General features: G+C 38.5%; 1 protein-coding gene across 8 annotated transcripts in view; it reads right to left on the reverse strand.

Annotated features, from left to right (window-relative positions):
• Window positions 1-4,718: 4,718 nt before the first annotated feature.
• Window positions 4,719-19,693, reverse strand: part of LOC127626511 (calcium-activated potassium channel subunit alpha-1-like) — a 114,510-nt gene continuing 99,535 nt past the window's right edge. For 7 of the 8 annotated variants that reach the window (XM_052102336.1, XM_052102343.1, XM_052102342.1 and 4 more), the window contains 6 exons: window positions 18,968-19,098; window positions 18,607-18,801; window positions 18,312-18,430; window positions 14,182-14,400; window positions 11,863-11,891; window positions 4,719-8,353 (listed from right to left, as the gene is read on the reverse strand). In XM_052102336.1, the coding sequence (XP_051958296.1) occupies window positions 8,199-8,353; window positions 11,863-11,891; window positions 14,182-14,400; window positions 18,312-18,430; window positions 18,607-18,801; window positions 18,968-19,098 (848 nt within the window). In that variant the 3' untranslated portion in view covers window positions 4,719-8,198. Of the gene's footprint in view, window positions 8,354-11,862; window positions 11,892-12,042; window positions 14,401-18,311; window positions 18,431-18,606; window positions 18,802-18,967; window positions 19,099-19,693 lie in introns of those variants that run through there. The other variant, XM_052102340.1, reaches the window with a different exon arrangement.

Consider the following 19,693-nt stretch of genomic DNA (forward strand, 5'->3'; position numbering starts at 1 on the left):
CATCAAGAGATGACGGAATGTTGGGGAACGGAATGTTATGAGGGAAATTCTAAATGGAACATGTCCATAATGTTGGCAGAGAAACATTGTAACATTGTCAGGCTGAACAAGAATGATGCTGAATTTAAATGGGGTGTAATTGCGCCACTACTGTTACAATACAGAATTTCAAAAATAATGGACGAGATAGGTGAAGTTAAATGGGTCAAATTTGTTGGCTTGAGAAATATACGTTTGAACGTTTTAATAACAAAGAAAGGGAAAGAGAGAGCAACTTAAATCAGATCAAACGTCTTGTGTGTGTTTGAATAGTCTTAAAGCTCCATTTTTGGGACCGCGCTACATCTTATCCAATTTTCGTGAGCGCGCAAATCACAAGTGGGCGTGGGTGGGAGTGTATTGTATGCTAATTAAGTGACGCAAAGCGCATTTAGCTATTTTCCTGAGAAATATGTAATTTCGCTAAGACGTCTAATCTCGGTGCAAAGTCTAAAATCAGTTCCAGCAGATGATATCACCGAGCTATCGATCACTTTCATCCACCTGAGACACACGCATGACTGTTGTGTGCATTTTCCATTTTATTTTTGATTTGTAACTAGTAGCCTCTAATTAAAAACTAAATCTAGAGCAAATAGTTTTCCTAAAAATGATTGTCCACATTAGTGCACCGTGGGACTAAGTTGTGAAAGTATAAATAACATTAAACTATAGAAAGTCAGATTTATTTTCATTAAATTGTTTATGATGTGTCCAGGAGTGTTGATTATTCATGTGTACGTTACAGACATCACATCAGAAATTTGCATAATTAATTCAGATTCTAAGTAACGTCCAGCATCATCCAATCACGGCCAACCATGTCCAAATAAAATGCTACATTATAAATGGTGAATCTATGTACTGATTAACATTGTCCCATGTGTGTCAAACATGTTGAGTGATCCAAACATCATCTGCAACTGAAACTGAACTTTTGATCAGATTTTAGGAGTGAACGCACTTAACTGCATAGAGAGCTATAGGATGCTCCCTTGCTCCCTATTGAGTAGCTCAGGTGGTAGAGCGGGTCGGCTGCTAATTGCAGGGTTGGTGGTTTGATTCCCGGCCCACACGACTCCACATGCCGAAGTGTCCTTGGGCAAGACACTGAACCCCAAGTTGCTCCCAATGGCAGGCTAGCACCTTACATGGCAGCTCTGCCGACATTGGCGTGTGAATGAGTCACAGTGTAAAGCGCTTTGAATACCGCTAAGCTTAAAAAAGCACTAGACCATTTGAATGACTTAACCTCTAGTGTGCTGTCTGTCTGCACTGGTCTCAGAACAGTTTGTAATGCCTCTTATGTTCATTCTAAATCCATCCTAGACTTAGAACATATCAAAACTTTATTGCCATGCCCAATGACCTTGTGCGTATGACGTATCGCATAGCACTGCGCTTAAGGCATAGCACTCTCAAAATCGAGCATTTAGTCCATTTGAACATTTTGTCAATCCAAGTCTATGGATTTGACCAGGGCTGATCTGGTAATCTGGCATACCGGGCATTTTCCCAGTGGGCCGATGCACTTTGGGGGTGATCAGGGGAGGACTGGCCATCGGGAGAACCGAGTGGGCCGAATGGGCCGCGATTAGTTAAAACCACAAAATGGTGCCGCGATATGCAGGACAGCGAACCCCCTCTCCAACAAACAACAACTTTTGAGCCAATTGACATGTAAAATCCCGAACCGATTTCTCTTCCCAGTCCAGCCCTGTCGTCAAGTACGAGGAAGTAAAATCAAACTTCAAATCGTGATTGAGCCAAAGAACTTGTCAAGATTTATAGTAAAAAAGGAGTTGCATTTTGATCCGTTTTTCACCCAAAACAAATCTAATCACTTCAGAAGACTTGGATTAAATCACTCGCATCATATGGATTACCTTTATGCTGCCGTTATGTCCTTTTTGGATCTTAAAAGAGTTTGTATGGACAAAAACAACTCAAATATCCCAAAAAAATATATTTGTTTGGTTGTTAAGCAGAAGAAAGTCACACAGTACAAGTTTAAGATGGCAGAAGGGTAAGTAAATGATGAGAGAATTATAATTTTGGGGTGAACTGTTCCTTTAAGATATTTTATTCAATCATTAATTTTTGTAAAATAGCACTAACAACAACAAAACACATGCTGCGTATATTTAACCTTTTCAAATCTGAAGGTGTTTTTAAAGATTTCCTGTTTTAGTGGCATACCCAAAATGAAAGGCTTATAACTCGAAATGAGATTTCACAGAATGAGTTTCATTCTGTGTCATTTGAGGCATCATTGAGTCTGTATCATGTATTTGGCGCCATCTCCTGGTGGTCATATGTAACATTGTGCTTCATGTGGATTATCTAATGATCTATACATCTGATTATCTTGTGTGCGGACTTGTTTGAAAGATAATCACCTCCTCTAAATAATGGTATGTTATATTTTAGGTTTTAAGTGAAAACCCGGCATATAAGCAACACTAACATAATTGTCAAAGACATATATTTCGCTATTACTCGCTATATTTTTGTCTGTGATTAAAACAATTAGTCTGGTTGTACTTAACTCCAGGTTGCTCCGGGGGGATTGTCCCTGTAATAAGTGCACTGTAAGTCACTTTAGATAAAAGCATCTGCCAAATGCATAAATGTAAATGTAAAATGTTGACGTTTGTCCACTTTTTAAGTTTTACTGCATTATCAGAGCTTCCGTTCGCTTGGTGTCCCTTAGTAGATCCAGATTTATCCTCTCTCGTCCTCTTGGTAGACAAATTGATCTCCGACACTGCTGTATTGACAGCGCATCAGTAGGACGTGGAGATGACTTCATCAGGCCAGACACTCCATAATGAGCACCTTGTTTTTTTACTAAAGCTGTTTATCTGGACGGTCTCTGATGGACTATGAGCATCCTGTCGTCATGGAGACGGTTGTTGGGTTTGGTTAAGATCCTGTTTCTGTTTTGTCTTATTTGGTTGTTCGAGTAGCTCGTGTCTGTAGTTCTCTTGTTTTGTCATCAGATAGTCTAGCTGAAACAGAACTTGCCTGAATGTTTGAGCTCCATTACAGAGTATAATGCAGCAGGCCGCGGGTGCCAATGCTTTAGGGGCTGTTCAAAGTGTTTTTATGTCCGTCTGTGCTCACTCTCCATGGAAAGAGAAATCGTCGCGGGATTTTACGTGGCAACTGGCCCAACTGTTGAGCGGGGGGGTCCTTTTCTGCATAACGCGGCGACTCATTGTTGCTTATCGTGGCACGTTTCACGGCCGAACCACCGGCCCGCTCGGACATTCCACCCTTATCATCCCAAAAGCGCGTCGGCCCACCGGGAAAAGGCCCGGTATGCCAGATTACCAGTCCAGCCCTGGTTATGGAGATGAGGGCTGCATTGTAAATCTCATCAGCCTCTCTTCACAATACGATATGTTTTGTGTTTTTAAGAATATGTGATTTTTCTAAAATAGATGTGGCATAAACGTCACTATTACATTCATCGAAATTCAATAAATAGCCAAACAAAAAACATGAAAAGGTCAAATAACAGTTTCAGTGTTTAGATGTGTGACTATGACATGATTGTTGTCACACACGTGACTCTATAAAATAACTCCTGAATGTCTGTCCCATTCAGTTGGTTGTATGCTACATGAGACGTTATTGGTCATTCAGAGTTCCTGGTAAATTTACCGCTAACAGGCCGAAAATCCGCCACTGATCATTTTCACATGCATATGAGCTTTACGGTACACTTGCGGTACACCCAGAGACTTCCTCTGGGTCTTAAAGGGTTCGTTTTAGGCAGCACTTTTTCCCCTTGCACTAACATTAAGCAAAATAATCGTATTAAAATTTAACTATCTCTTAAAAAGAGGGGGGACGAATTTAGTAATTTCTAAAAGTAAAGGGGACATGCCCCCCTCAGTTATAATGGTTGCTACACCCCTGGCTAGTCACCGCATCCATCCGTTTTTCAGTGTCTTCTTTTGGGATGCTGTGTGGGGTAAAAAAGAATGCACATTTTTAAAAGCAAGTTTCGAAACACCCCGAAACCACATCTGTTGCGCATCATCTGTTAACTAGCTTTCATTAGTGCAAGAATGAGTTTTTGTGTTCATCTGAGCTGTTTTTAATGGGTTTTTTTATGCAAACATGCACTAGACGGTCATCTTTGACCATGTTGATGCACGTTTTTAACCTGGGACGGCGTTTAGATAGTACTAAAACCAAAAACGAGACATGCCGCAAAGATCTACGTCAGTCTAGAGTATGTTTACATAGAAAAATCTTGTGTACCTATCTGAAGCATTCTTGTTTTGTTTCTTATTTTGTAAAAGACATTTACAGAATTTACAAACTGTGACCTGGAGAATTTGCTTGCCAACTACTGTGCCATCCATCAGGGCTGGACTCGGAAGAGAAATCGGCCCGGGATTTTACATGGCAACTGGCCCAAGGGGTTGTTCGCTGCATATACGTTTCTGCATATACGTTTTGTGGTCCATTCTGCATAACGCAACGTCTCATTTTAGCTTATCGTGGCCCATTCAGCACATTTCAACGCCGCCTTACCGGCCCGCTCGGTTCTCCTGATGGCCATTGCTCCCCAGATCGGCCCAAAAGTGCGTCGGCCCACCGGGAAAATGCCCAGATAGTCCCATTCGATAAAAGTATCTGTTAAATAAACACACAGTTACCAACACGAATACATCCATATTTATTCTGTGAAATTACAAAATAAAATCATGTACATTTTATTTACAGTCTTCTGTACAATATCATCTTATGTTTATATCTGTTATGCCATTTACAGTAAATCGTGACATCCAGCAACACACAAGATACCAAGAATTCTCTCTGCATTCGACGAGGTAAAACACTTAATCCACTTGAAATGTTTTACATCTGAACGCTTAAGACATTTCCTTTTAAATGACACATTTTATTCCTCTGATAAATCTGGCCACCGTTAAAGGGGTCATGTCATGCATATTTTATTATTTGCCTTGAGGTTCATTTATAATGTTAGTATTGGCTTTATTTAAGACAAAAAGCAGTCGTAATGTAGTGACCTGTCTTTGGCCCTCTGTCTGAAACGCACGGTTTTTGCGCTACTTCTCCTTTAAGACTTCAAATCACATGTCCACCGTTACGTTTGGTTAACCTCATTGAAGAGCAAATGCCACCCACCATAAAACTCGTGGAACAGTTTTTTTTTTAGGATGAAAACGTGCATGTGATTTACAAAATCCCCTGCACGCACCCAGTCCAAATGCGGCACCCAGTATGTGGGCACACAATCAAACTACAGCAATTGTTCGACTGAAACAACAATGGAAATCTGAACAACGTCGGGACACCGTTGCTCCTGAATACTTGTATTATGAGGCATACAAGATTCGAAGTTCCCCTCGAATGTTTGGCTGTTTAAATACGGGGCGTCCCGGCACATTCATTTTGACCAAAATACAATAAGAAAACACAATATGCAAAAGGACACCGCATCCTGACGTCGCAACGTGGCCAATTTCAAGTTTTTAATAGTACAAATGACCTCCCATATGTTAAAATAATGAAGAAATGGATTCCTCATGACAGGACCCCTTTAAATGGGTAATTTGCAAATTGCACATGACCAAAATGATGCATACTATTCATAAATCAAATACCTTGAGCAAATATTTCCATGTCACTTTTCAGTCACCTGCTTTTTAAATGTTAAGATTTGCCGCATATCTCAGCGGTAACTAATCAAGTCTTGTGGGCGTTGACGATTTTTGGGCCACTTTTCGCGGCAGTGGGTCTTTGCAGGCCCTCCCTCGAGTCCGGTTCTGCCCGGCACCGCTGATATAAGATCAGCTCCGTTAAGGCTCATGTGACGCGGATGCAGTCTATAAAGCACATGTATAACCTGATTAGAGTTTATGTGAAACACTGGAATGACTGTAAAAGTGAACACAGAATCTCAAGGTTCATCACACATTTATCAGGTCTGAGATGTAAATACATACAATGGTTTTATGGACTAACAGCACTTTGTTTAAACCAAATAAATACACTTTGAAATACTTTGCATGTCAAGATTTGGAATGTTTTTGCTGTTTTCTCAAAAAACGGCACTTTACAAGCTGCATGTGAACAGTCTGAGTATGTTTGTCATCAAAGACGTCTAACACAAACAATCACTGAACAGACGGTCATGAACTACATTTAATCTTAATATTACTGATATGCAAATCTGAGCATTTGTGTTGATTTTGGTGCATAATGGTGCAGTCACACTAGACTTTGTGTTTCATCGGTCACTGCATGCCAAAGTTAGTTACGACGCAGTCTCATAACAACTTGTGATAATTCATACGTGATGGCGAAATTGTAAGATATCATCCAGCTTCGCTCGTACGAAAAAGTACGACCTTTACATCAACCAATTAACAGAATTTCAAATTGATACAGGGATTGAATAAACATCCGTTAAGCCTGAAACAAGGTCACTGTATTTTTTAGATGAGTTTCATTCTGTGTCATTTGAGGCATCATTGAGTCTGTGTCATGTATTTGGCGCCATCTCCTGGTGGCCATATGTAACATTGTGCTTCATGTGGATTATCTAAAGATCTATACATCTGATAATCTTGTGTGTGGACTCATTTGAAAGATAATCACCTCCTCTAAATAGTGATATGTGATATTTTTTGCTTTGTTTATTCGTTTACGAAAAGCTCTCATCGTATCAGAATATCTCAGTTTCTCCTGTCCACACTACAACCGCTTCAAAAATGTTTTCAAAATTTCGGCATTTTCATTTACTGCCATTTTCAAACGATTTCCAAAAGTTGGTCGTTCACACTGAAATATCTGAAAATGCTTTAATGCCCTTACTGTGCATGTGAAAAACGTAAGCGCAGCTACAACATGGGACGCCATCTTGATTGTTTTGGATTGAATGGATCACATGACAACAAATACGTCATCGTTTTCTAATATCTCCAATTTTTTTCTGTCCAGACTACAACGTGAAGACGGCGTTTTCATATTTATCCACTTGGGAGAGCATTTTCAAAAAGCTCAGTTTTCGGGGGGTCTGGGTAAATCAGCGAGTATTAGCGTTGATTATCACCCCTGGAGTCGCGAGTTTGAATCCAGTCAGGTCTCCTAAGCAACCAAATTGGCTCAGTTGCTAGGGAGGGTAGAGTCACATGGGGTAACCTCCTCGTGGCCGCTATAATCTGGTGAGTTGTGCGTGGATGCCGCGGAAAATAGCGTGAAGCCTCCACACGCACTACGTCTCCGCGGTAACGCGCTCAAGAAGCATTACGATGCATTTACTTTATATGCAAGTACACATAAGTACATAGTAAGCACGACACCTAATATAATGTGGGTCCTCTTACGTGCCAAGTAATTCCTGAAGATATTTTACGATTTCATCATCTCGTACAAGCTATTACGAGTTGTTATGAGGGTCATGTTGAGTATATCCCACATCCGATTTGGACCGAACACACCAACAAAGTCTAGGTTGAACGCACTTCAATGGTTTCATAGAAATGACAGACGTAACGATTGCTTTTCAATCCATTCATCACTTGCTGTATAGATTAAAAACAAAAAATTTAATAAAATACATCGTTATCAAATCAAACATACAGTAAAACAGGATTTTTATTGCTACAATGCATAATCATTGGTACGAGAACATAGCTAAGCTGCCATTCAATCCAGCTATTGTAGTTATTTTTTATTGTTTCATGTGCCCAGCGTTCAGATTGGCTATGGGCACTGCAGTTAGGTTCGGAGTCCATGCCAACACTGTGCCAGGCAGAGACCTGGACTGAGGGAGGACCTGTGCCCACTTTACGCGATATATGGCGCCTAATACGATGGTCTTTGGCTAACAAATGTAAAATAATTGGATCGTTTTGCAAATACGATCGCTAATAAATCCAATTATATTCCTACTAACGTCTTAAAGCGGTTAAAAATAGTTATTTCTACATGTTTTGCTCATGATGAATAGAAGAGATTGTGGTCATCTACAACAAGTGTAGTACATTCTACTCTCCTCTATTACACATCTGTCATTTTCTCTTTAGCTATTATAATACTGTTATTTATAGACCAGAATCAGATCCGCCACATTCAGTTTGTCCATGATCAGGTAAGTCCCAGATATTGTCTCAGGTGTTCTCCTCCACCTCTCTGATTGGCTGGATGATGTTGCTGGTGTATGATTTGTACTGAGTCATCTGATTGGCTGAGTGTGTATCGGTGTGTTTGATTTGTGCACTTCTCGGGAAGGCACTCTCAGGTTCGTCTGTGTACCAGTTCTTTTCTGTAAATAATTAAAATCATTCAGGGCCGAGACATTATGCTACACAAGTATGTGGACGCAAACGCTAGCTATGCATGTTTGATTTTGTGCATTGTTGCGTTCCCAAATTTGCATAAACCCTCTAGTAGTCTCAACAAATAAACTGTCGTATATGAAGGAACTGGCGTAGAGTGTAATATAAGATTATAGGCTCATTAATGCCGCCAGTTCTGTTGTATTTAGCCACATATTCAAATCGGTTTCTTCTAATTATTGCAGACACAGTATATGCTCATGTTTAATACTTCCGGCATATAAATCAGCACAGTATGCATTTTCTAATAGGTCAGTTATGCATTACAGCAGTGTGTAAATGCAGTAGTTACACCCATCTCTGCCATTTTTACAGACGCCGCTTATCCCGTGCGAATCGTCGCTAAATATACCAGACGTCCACAGTAATAATTATTTTACAGAGATGTCGGGAAGACTAGTCCTGTCTGAATAGGGCTTTGGTCTCATAGAATCATCTTACTATACCAACATTTTAGCAAAATTATATTTACGTGCCTCGTTGTGCGTATCGCGGCAGATTCCTGGTGAAATGAACACTAGAGGCGCTACAATTACGACTTTTATTCACCTTCACACAAATCACGAGTAAAACGGCAGATTATCAGTTCATAAACACTTACTTTTCACATTATTCCTCACACAGTGTTATCTTATGACATCTAAACTCTTTTACTATAGCGCATGACTCGTTTTAATGTTTGCATTACATAAACAACTACATTTACAAGCTTGTTCAAGTGTGGTCAAATTGTGTGATCAAACCAATGTTTATATCGATCTATTTAAAAGTGACAGTAATTATTAAATGGTTACTGATATTTTACAAAGACTGTTTGTTGAATATAAGCAACTTGTGCTTGGTTCAAATTTTGGATGTTATTTTATTTAAAAAGCCCATTTGAAATGCATTTTATAAGATACATTTAAAGTTGAGAACTAATATTTCCATGTATTGTCATATATGCAGCGTGCTCGGTCATTATAATGATCTCATTATTTTACATTATAAGCTATTATGATGTCATCTTACCATAAGTTACAGTGTCCCAGTGAAAAAAAGTTTTACAATTTCCCCTTTTTTAAATGTCAATATAGTGTTTGGTGCTTAAAATAGTTTGTTGAGTAAATAATTGAAATGTATCATCACAGTTATATTCGGCAAATCAAACATAATATGAATAAAATATTTCTTTTTTATATTATATCTATATTTATAGACCAATGAGAGGAAGTTGTTATGGTCAAACTCTCAAATATTTGGTATTTCTGAAAAGCCCAGAGAGTCCTCTGATAATACCCCAAGATTTACCCCTGTAGAAATACTTATATAACAAATACCCTACACAACAATGAATTGATGGGCCTCAGGAGGATAATGACCTTTAAAGCCGAATGTGTCAAATATAATACATACCAAAAAAAGACTTTTTTCTGTATATAGCTTGTTTGCACATGATGTCACTGCATTGCTGTGGCGGGAAATGCAGATGGCGGGCAGGAAGTGATTTTCTACATAGGCATTTTGAGTTTGTGATAGTGCTTCCTATGTTTTGCGTCGTTTAGTCTGTAGTCTGGGCTCCTACAGTTAACCGTGGTTATCAGAAAGGTAAGCCCATGTCAGACGCATTGTGTATACGAGAGGAGAGGATGAAGTCCAGAGACGATCAACATAGATGCACAGAAGGTGCAGAGGCCTTGCTGGAGGCGGTCTACTCCTCTGGATTAGAAGAACGTCTGGAGGACAAGGTAGTTGTTTATATCTACCGCCTCGATGGCAGATTTTTCAATTCAGTTGAAAAATCCCTCCTTTTCATGACATAAGGATAACGTCCAACATATGTTGTGATTTTCTGTTTATACCCTTCTATCGTAATAGCGTCTACACTAGTACAGTACAGTTTCCTCCATCTTGTCCATTCTGCTTTTCACTTATTGCCCTCCATCTGAATTCCACGCGTCATCAGAATCACGTGACTGCAAACAAGCTATTATGTTTCCATTACATGATCAACTACATTTACAAGCTTGTTTGACTGTGGTCATATTGCACGGTAGCTCAACTGATAGAGCTCTTTTGATCTTTTCCACATCTTTCACATGTATGGGGTTTGAGTGCATATCGCGTCTCTGGGCGTAACTGGCGTAAACTAGTGTTTTTCCTTGATGCCTAAACACAGCCAATCACCGGCACTTTTAGATTTGGGCACATCTAGCATGCTACATGCTTATCACTGACGTTGACGAGATTAACCCCTTAGGTAATCAACTTTGGTACTGAACGACAAGACATTTTTTAATACTCGATAGTTTAGAGGTAATTCGGTTGGTGCCTAAAATGTATCAAACTCGATACCCCGCCCTAGTTCTGGAGAACATTTAACGCATTTCGCTTTTAGCGCCACACAGTGGACATTTCACCTCTGAACTGCCGCGAAACGTATGGAACCACATATTATCATTATTCAAAAATGCTGCAAGTCACGTAATTTCCATAAGATCAGGCTGAACAAATGTCATGACGGAGAACCAGTTTTTAAGCTACTTAAATGATCTATGTTTACAGCTAGCTACCTGAATATTAACACATCTTGTTTGATGGCAAAGACATTTAAAAGGCGACTTTACCACCCCTTTGAGTACTGAGGTTTGTAACCGCTACAGCAACACAAAAAACAAGCTTTGTTTTCATATCTGCATTTGCGTAAAGTATTAAAGTAAAGTTTCAAAAGGTAAGGCAACCTATATGAGTCATGAGGAGTTTTAATTATTAGTCAATACAGATTTGAACAATTTCAAAAATAGAAGTCAACGTCAAGACATTTCTGCACAATTCAATAAAGTTGATATTTAGTTCAAATAAAATAAGAGGGTAACTTTAAAATAAAAAGCAAACTTAAGTCTCTCCCGCGACTTCACCAGAAAATTACAGTAATATTCCGAAAGATTCCTCAATATTTTTTTGCTTTTGCTTTTTTGTTCATTTGGACATAAATGTGAATAAGTGATTTATTAATAGCATATTTCAATAACTTCAAATAATATAAAATTTTTCTTGGTGAAGGCATTTGAGATAATTTGCAATGTATGGACCTTATTTGTTCCGTAGCACTATTTTTTATGTGAATCATGCTCATGTTTGGAAATCAAAACCATGCAAACTACATAGTAAGTGTGCACTAAAGACACGCTAACTAAATCTCTACAAATAGCTGCAATGATAAAAGCATTCTGAGATTGTTATGAGCTCAAGACAACTACAGCCCCTGAATCTTGAGAAATCACTGGGAAACACATGCACTGCAGAGATGACCAGCAGAAAAGCAGCCAGTACTGCAAAAAGCTGCTTTGCTTTCAGTTAGAAAGCAAAGAATTAACGCGGGCATGATGGTTCTGAGTGCATAACCATCTGAAATATGAGAGATGGTTGCAGGAATGTCATGCATATATTTCCATACCTGAGACCGCTCTATTCGTCCTGGTCGCACTTTAAAGAAAGAGGTAAACTTTGTAAGTTAAAGCATGCTGATTGAAACTTAAATACACTCCACAGAAAGCATTTGTAGTATTTTGAGACACCCCAACAAAAGCAGATGCACAAAGTTTTTTGGAAGCAAAGACTTCAAGTCATCATTTAAGAATTGTTTTTTTTATTACAGTATGATAAAGAGATCGCATACAGCAGTTCATCGTAATCATATAAGAAAAATCGTACACTTGCTTGATATTTAGAGAATTCAAACTTTGGTGTGAGCGTCTTACGTCAGCCGTGAACGAGAATTAAACCGAACACGAACGGAATCGCGGTTTCCTTCGTTACAAATGTTCGTCATCATTATTCTCAGCGCTTTATTTTGTTTTACATTGTAACACCCAGACATTAATTTCAGTCCAAATATGTGTTCAACAGCCTTCGAAATTAAATTAGGTTAAATTGGAAGAGATTATACATTTTTACCTCTTAATAGCACATAAAAGTATCGCTTTAATTTGTGTGATAGTTCAACAGTAGCAGTTTTTAAAAAGACACATGCATTAAACAAACATCCGGGAATGCTTCAAATGCATAAAATGTCGTTTTCATTCAGCGAGATGCCCAATAACACCAAACAATCATTCGTCAATATGTTCCCATGATTTGAGGTTCATTTCCGTTTTTTAAATCACAATTGATTTGTTACTCAGACAACGAGTGACCTATTGCCTTTGTTTCCCGATCCAAACACGCTTATAAAAGCGCATGTTCGGAGCAGTTCATCCGGGCCTAAACGAGACATTGATGGAAGTCTTCATTCACACAATTAGTCTTTCAGTCGAGGCTCATGTGATTACGCTCGCCTTGTCTCGTCTGTCATTTCAAGGCGGCAGTGAATTCAAATGATGAACATTTAAAAGAATACTTACATTCTTTATGAGCATATGCAGTACAAATGGTGGGGTCTAATAGAGATCACATTAGAAAAATCTGGATTTAAACCTTCCTTGGTCTTGCGGGTCATTTTGACCCATTTTTATCCTTATAGAATATGATACATAACGTTTGCCGGCTCCTGTTTCACTCTCTGTTCAAGCTGATGAGTCAAACATGTTTATGGCACCATCTAGTGGTTATATGTGAGAAAAGTGGTTTCAATGTTTATATCGATCTATTTAAAAGTGACAGTAATTATTATATCATAACTGATATTTTACAAAGAGTATTTGTTGAATATAAGCAACTTGTGCTTGGTTCAAATTTTGTATGTTATTTTATTGAAACAAAACCTTTGAAATGCATGTATCAAATGTGATATAACAGACTTTTGAGGAATATCTCTCAATCACCGTTACATTACATCCATGCGCACCACAAAAACAAAATCACAGAGCTTTGAAAATTCTGACTTTATACATATCTTATCAAATGTATATGTGCGAGAACTAATATTTCTGTGTATTTTCATACATGCATACCCCAAGATTTACCACTGTTTACAAAACTTGCATAACAAATGTCCTGCACAAAAATGAATTACTGGGCCTCAGGAGGATCATGACCTTTAAAGCCGAATGTGTCAAATATAATATAAGCAAAAATGTTATACGTCAGGCTTTACGGGGTTAAAATAGTTGTAAATGAGCACGAAAGTTAACGTAAACAAGACCATGGAAGGGTTAAACCTGGGGGGGAAATATATATATATATATATGTGAAATATTTATTTAATATTTAATTTGAAATAAGACTTTTTATTATTATGATTAAATAAATAAATAATGCAAAATAGCATTTTCAATATTGGACTTTGAGACCCCACTGAAGACAGCAACCGTTTCAAGGTGTAAAAGCATGAAGGCAAGCGTTCATTACCCACACAAGCACTCGTCAGGTCAGGTGTTATGAGTATGACACTGTAGGATTAAAGTGCAGTTTAAGTGCAAAATGGTAAAACCGAATAACTAACCAAACAGTGTTAATCCTTAACATAAACATAAACATGTTTGTTTTTCATGTAAACAGTGATTGCCGATTAATACAGATACAATTTCTAGGCTAAAGTATTGATTTATTTATATTATAAAGTAAACAAATGATACGTGTAAAGAAAACAAACAAAGTCCGGACTTTGCGTTTTGATGTGACAAACCATATGATGAGTCTGTAGTCACAATCTTACCCGTGACGTCACATGGCAAACAGTTCCCCATCTGAACCTCACACACATATGGCACAGTGAACGTCAGAACACGCTCGGGCGACACGGCGCAAACGGACAAACGCTTACAGAGGAACGTACTTCTGTTTGTCACGCAGGTCTCTGCTCCGGCTGTGACCCGGCCGCGCGGATGAGGGGGGTATAGAGAGGGCAGACAGGCTCTTTTTGCTGGGGAAGATGGTGGTGTGTGTGGTCAGGTTGGCGCGGGTCTGGCCAGCGTTGTGGTCAAACTGCATCAGACAGAAGATCAGATCTGTGGGCACCAGCTCGAAGTCGTACGGTGGGTTTGTAATCACATATCTGTAAGAAACAGTAAATATAGAATGTAAGTCAAACATTTGTCTGTCTGTCTATATTTCCATCCATCTATCTTTCATCTGTCTGTCCGTCTATCTGTCAATCGTTCATCTATCTGTCTATCTAGCCATCTATCATTCATCATTCTCGCCATCTATCTATTTATCCATCCATCCGTATGTATATTATCTATTTTCCATCTATCTATCTTTCATCATTCTGTCCATCTTTCGTTCATCCATCTATCTATCTTTCATCATTCTGTCCATCTTTCGTTCATCCATCCATCTATCTACCTTTCATCATTCTGTCCATCTATCGTTCATCCATCTATCTATCTTTCATCATTCTGTCCATCTTTCGTTCATCCATCCATCTATCTATCTTTCATCATTCTGTCCATTTTTCGTTCATCCATCTATCTATCATCATTCTGTCCATCTTTCGTTCATCCATCTATCTATCTTTCATCATTCTGTCCATCTATCTTTCATCATTCTGTCCATCTATCGTTCATCCATCTATCTATCTTTCATCATTCTGTCCATCTATCGTTCATCCATCCATCTATCTTTCATCATTCTGTCCATCTTTCATTCATCCATCTATCTATCTTTCATCATTCTGTCCATCTATCGTTCATCCATCCATCTATCTTTCATCATTCTGTCCATCTATCGTTCATCCATCTATCTTTCATCATTCTGTCCATCTATCGTTCATCCATCTATCTATCTTTCATCATTCTGTCCATCTATCGTTCATCCATCCATCTATCTTTCATCATTCTGTCCATCTTTCGTTCATCCATCTATCTATCTTTCATCATTCTGTCCATCTTTCGTTCATCCATCTATCTATCTTTCATCATTCTGTCCATCTTTCGTTCATCCATCTATCTGTCCATCTTTCGTTCATCCATCTATCTATCTTTCATCATTCTGTCCATCTTTCGTTCATCCATCTATCTGTCCATCTTTCGTTCATCCATCTATCTATCTTTCATCATTCTGTCCATCTATCGTTCATCCATCTATCTATCTTTCATCATTCTGTCCATCTATCGTTCATCCATCTATCTATCTTTCATCATTCTATCCATCTATCTTTCATCATTCTGTCCATCTATCGTTCATCCATCTATCTATCTTTCATCATTCTGTCCATCTATCGTTCATCCATCTATCTATCTTTCATCATTCTGTCCATCTTTCGTTCATCCATCTATCTATCTTTCATCATTCTGTCCATCTTTCGTTCATCCATCTATCTATCTTTCATCATTCTGTCCATCTATCGTTCATCCATCTATCTATCTTTCATCATTCTGTCCATCTATCGTTCATCCATCCATCTATCTTTCATCATTCTGTCCATCTATCGTTCATCCATCTATCTATCTTTCATCATTCTGTCCATCTTTCGTTCATCCATCTATCTATCTTTCATCATTCTGTCCATCTTTCGTTCATCCATCTATCTATCTTTCATCATTCTGTCCATCTATCGTTCATCCATCTATCTATCTTTCATCATTCTGTCCATCTATCGTTCATCCATCCATCTATCTTTCATCATTCTGTCCATCTATCGTTCATCCATCTATCTATCTTTCATCATTCTGTCCATCTTTCGTTCATCCATCTATCTATCTTTCATCATTCTGTCCATCTATCGTTCATCCATCTATCTATCTTTCATCATTCTGTCCATCTTTCGTTCATCCATCTATCTATCTTTCATCATTCTGTCCATCTTTCGTTCATCCATCTATCTATCTTTCATCATTCTGTCCATCTATCGTTCATCCATCTATCTATCTTTCATCATTCTGTCCATCTTTCGTTCATCCATCTATCTATCTTTCATCATTCTGTCCATCTTTCGTTCATCCATCTATCTATCTTTCATCATTCTGTCCATCTATCGTTCATCCATCTATCTATCTTTCATCATTCTGTCCATCTATCGTTCATCCATCTATCTATCTTTCATCATTCTGTCCATCTTTCGTTCATCCATCTATCTATCTTTCATCATTCTGTCCATCTTTCGTTCATCCATCTATCTATCTTTCATCATTCTGTCCATCTTTCGTTCATCCATCTATCTATCTTTCATCATTCTGTCCATCTATCGTTCATCCATCTATCTATCTTTCATCATTCTGTCCATCTATCGTTCATCCATCTATCTATCTTTCATCATTCTGTCCATCTATCGTTCATCCATCTATCTATCTTTCATCATTCTGTCCATCTATCGTTCATCCATCTATCTATCTTTCATCATTCTGTCCATCTATCGTTCATCCATCTATCTATCTTTCATCATTCTGTCCATCTTTCGTTCATCCATCTATCTATCTTTCATCATTCTGTCCATCTTTCGTTCATCCATCTATCTATCTTTCATCATTCTGTCCATCTATCGTTCATCCATCTATCTATCTTTCATCATTCTGTCCATCTATCGTTCATCCATCTATCTATCTTTCATCATTCTGTCCATCTTTCGTTCATCCATCTATCTATCTTTCATCATTCTGTCCATCTATCGTTCATCCATCTATCTATCTTTCATCATTCTGTCCATCTTTCGTTCATCCATCTATCTATCTTTCATCATTCTGTCCATCTATCGTTCATCCATCTATCTATCTTTCATCATTCTGTCCATCTATCGTTCATCCATCTATCTATCTTTCATCATTCTGTCCATCTTTCGTTCATCCATCTATCTATCTTTCATCATTCTGTCCATCTATCGTTCATCCATCTATCTATCTTTCATCATTCTGTCCATCTATCGTTCATCCATCTATCTATCATTCTGTCCATCTTTCGTTCATCCATCTATCTATCTTTCATCAATCTGTCCATCTATCGTTCATCCATCTATCTATCTTTCATCATTCTGTCCATCTATCGTTCATCCATCTATCTATCTTTCATCATTCTGTCCATCTTTCGTTCATCCATCTATCTATCTTTCATCATTCTGTCCATCTTTCGTTCATCCATCTATCTATCTTTCATCATTCTGTCCATCTATCGTTCATCCATCTATCTATCTTTCATCATTCTGTCCATCTTTCGTTCATCCATCTATCTATCATTCTGTCCATCTATCGTTCATCCATCTATCTATCTTTCATCATTCTGTCCATCTATCGTTCATCCATCTATCTTTCATCATTCTGTCCATCTATCGTTCATCCATCTATCTATCTTTCATCATTCTGTCCATCTATCGTTCATCCATCTATCTTTCATCATTCTGTCCATCTATCGTTCATCCATCTATCTATCTTTCATCATTCTGTCCATCTATCGTTCATCCATCTATCTATCTTTCATCATTCTGTCCATCTTTCGTTCATCCATCTATCTATCTTTCATCATTCTGTCCATCTTTCGTTCATCCATCTATCTATCTTTCATCATTCTGTCCATCTATCGTTCATCCATCTATCTTTCATCATTCTGTCCATCTATCGTTCATCCATCTATCTATCTTTCATCATTCTGTCCATCTATCGTTCATCCATCTATCTATCTTTCATCATTCTGTCCATCTATCGTTCATCCATCTATCTATCATTCATCATTCTGTCTATCAATCAGTCTGTCTGTCTGTCTAGCTCAGACAGAGTGTTTTAAACTATAACAATTATAATGGTAATGATAATAATACTGTAGTTTTTTTTATTATCATCAGGAAGTAATAAATGTTCTGTTATGAGGGTGCTGCAGCATCATGATTTATCTTGTGATGAATAGTTACAATTATAAAATGAAATAATTATATCAGATCATTAAAAATATGACATTGCATCAAAATTGTACGTAATAAAACGGACTCTTCTGTGTGCTTCTAAAGTTTCATTTGTGGCAAGTGTTCGAGTGGCTCACCGTTTGTTGCATTGGCTCGGCGATCCCAGGTGTGCGTCTCTCAAGCGGTATATTCCGAAACACAACATGTTGTATGTTTTTAACGCTTTACAGAATAAATCACCATAGCAACCACCGTCCTGAAAAACAAACATCAACATAACGTGTCACTGATAATTTTTAATCGCATTGACCATTATTGCACAATACAGCTTGTAGATAATGCGCTGTTGTCCAATGATGTTTTATTTGACATTCTTGCAGTGACCTTTAACCCTGTAACATTCAACTCAGTTGCTAACGTGTTCTGTCTCACCCCAAGATCAGCGAAGGGCCCGTCGTAGAGCGCCAGCTGGGCGACGCGGCAGCGGTCTCTGTTTGCCAGGGTCTGTGGGGTGCTGTAACCCCCGCGCAAGGCGTTCTCCTCTGCCAGCAAACCCTCCAGCTCTGGAGTCGCACCGCCGGTAACCAGCGTCCGGATCAGAGTTAGAATATTATCATTGAAGTACGTCTGAGAGAGAGATCATAGCGTTAAAGAGCCAGTGATGTCACAGTTTTCTTTCCTGTGTTGACGTAAAATAGTCAATAGGCTTAGTGCATTATTGCTGCTTGCTATTCCTAGTCAGAGGCATTGATGGGAGGGACATTCTCATTTTAGTGAGTATTTGATTTCTTACAGCGCTCATTAATGAGTCCAGAACGCTGACGGCAAATGCTGTTCCACAGGCGAAGGGTTGCGTGAGATACAGCTCTGTGTCTGGATCATCATCGTCATCCTGGTCCAGAAACTGAACGTTTGAGTCATTCACTACACAGAGACACACACACACACACACACACACACACACACACACACACACACACACACACACACTTTTTTAGAAGTGCATTTGTTTATTTTGGACTCTTGGCTCAAGTTACAGTCTGAGACATTCAGCAACATGTAACAGTGACCGATCGTTTGCTACCAAAACAAGTTACCACACCAACTAGGAATCAGATTGGCTAATTATTTGAGCAACTAGTTGCCAAAACAAGTTACCACACCAACTAGGAATCAGATTGGCTAATTATTTGAGCAACTAGTTGCCAAAACAAGTTACCACACCAACTAGGAATCAGATTGGCTAATTATTTGAGCAACTAGTTGCCAAAACAAGTTACCACACCAACTAGGAATCAGATTGGCTAATTATTTGAGCAACTAGTTGCCAAAACAAGTTACCACACCAACTAGGAATCAGATTGGCTAATTATTTGATCATCTAGTTGCCAAAACAAGTTACCACACCAACTAGGAATCAGATTGGCTAATTATTTGAGCAACTAGTTGCCAAAACAAGTTACCACACCAACTAGGAATCAGATTGGCTAATTATTTGAGCAACTAGTTGCCAAAACAA

This window comes from Xyrauchen texanus, chromosome 33 (genome assembly GCF_025860055.1).
Source record: "Xyrauchen texanus isolate HMW12.3.18 chromosome 33, RBS_HiC_50CHRs, whole genome shotgun sequence".
Taxonomy (NCBI): Eukaryota; Metazoa; Chordata; class Actinopteri; order Cypriniformes; family Catostomidae; genus Xyrauchen; species Xyrauchen texanus.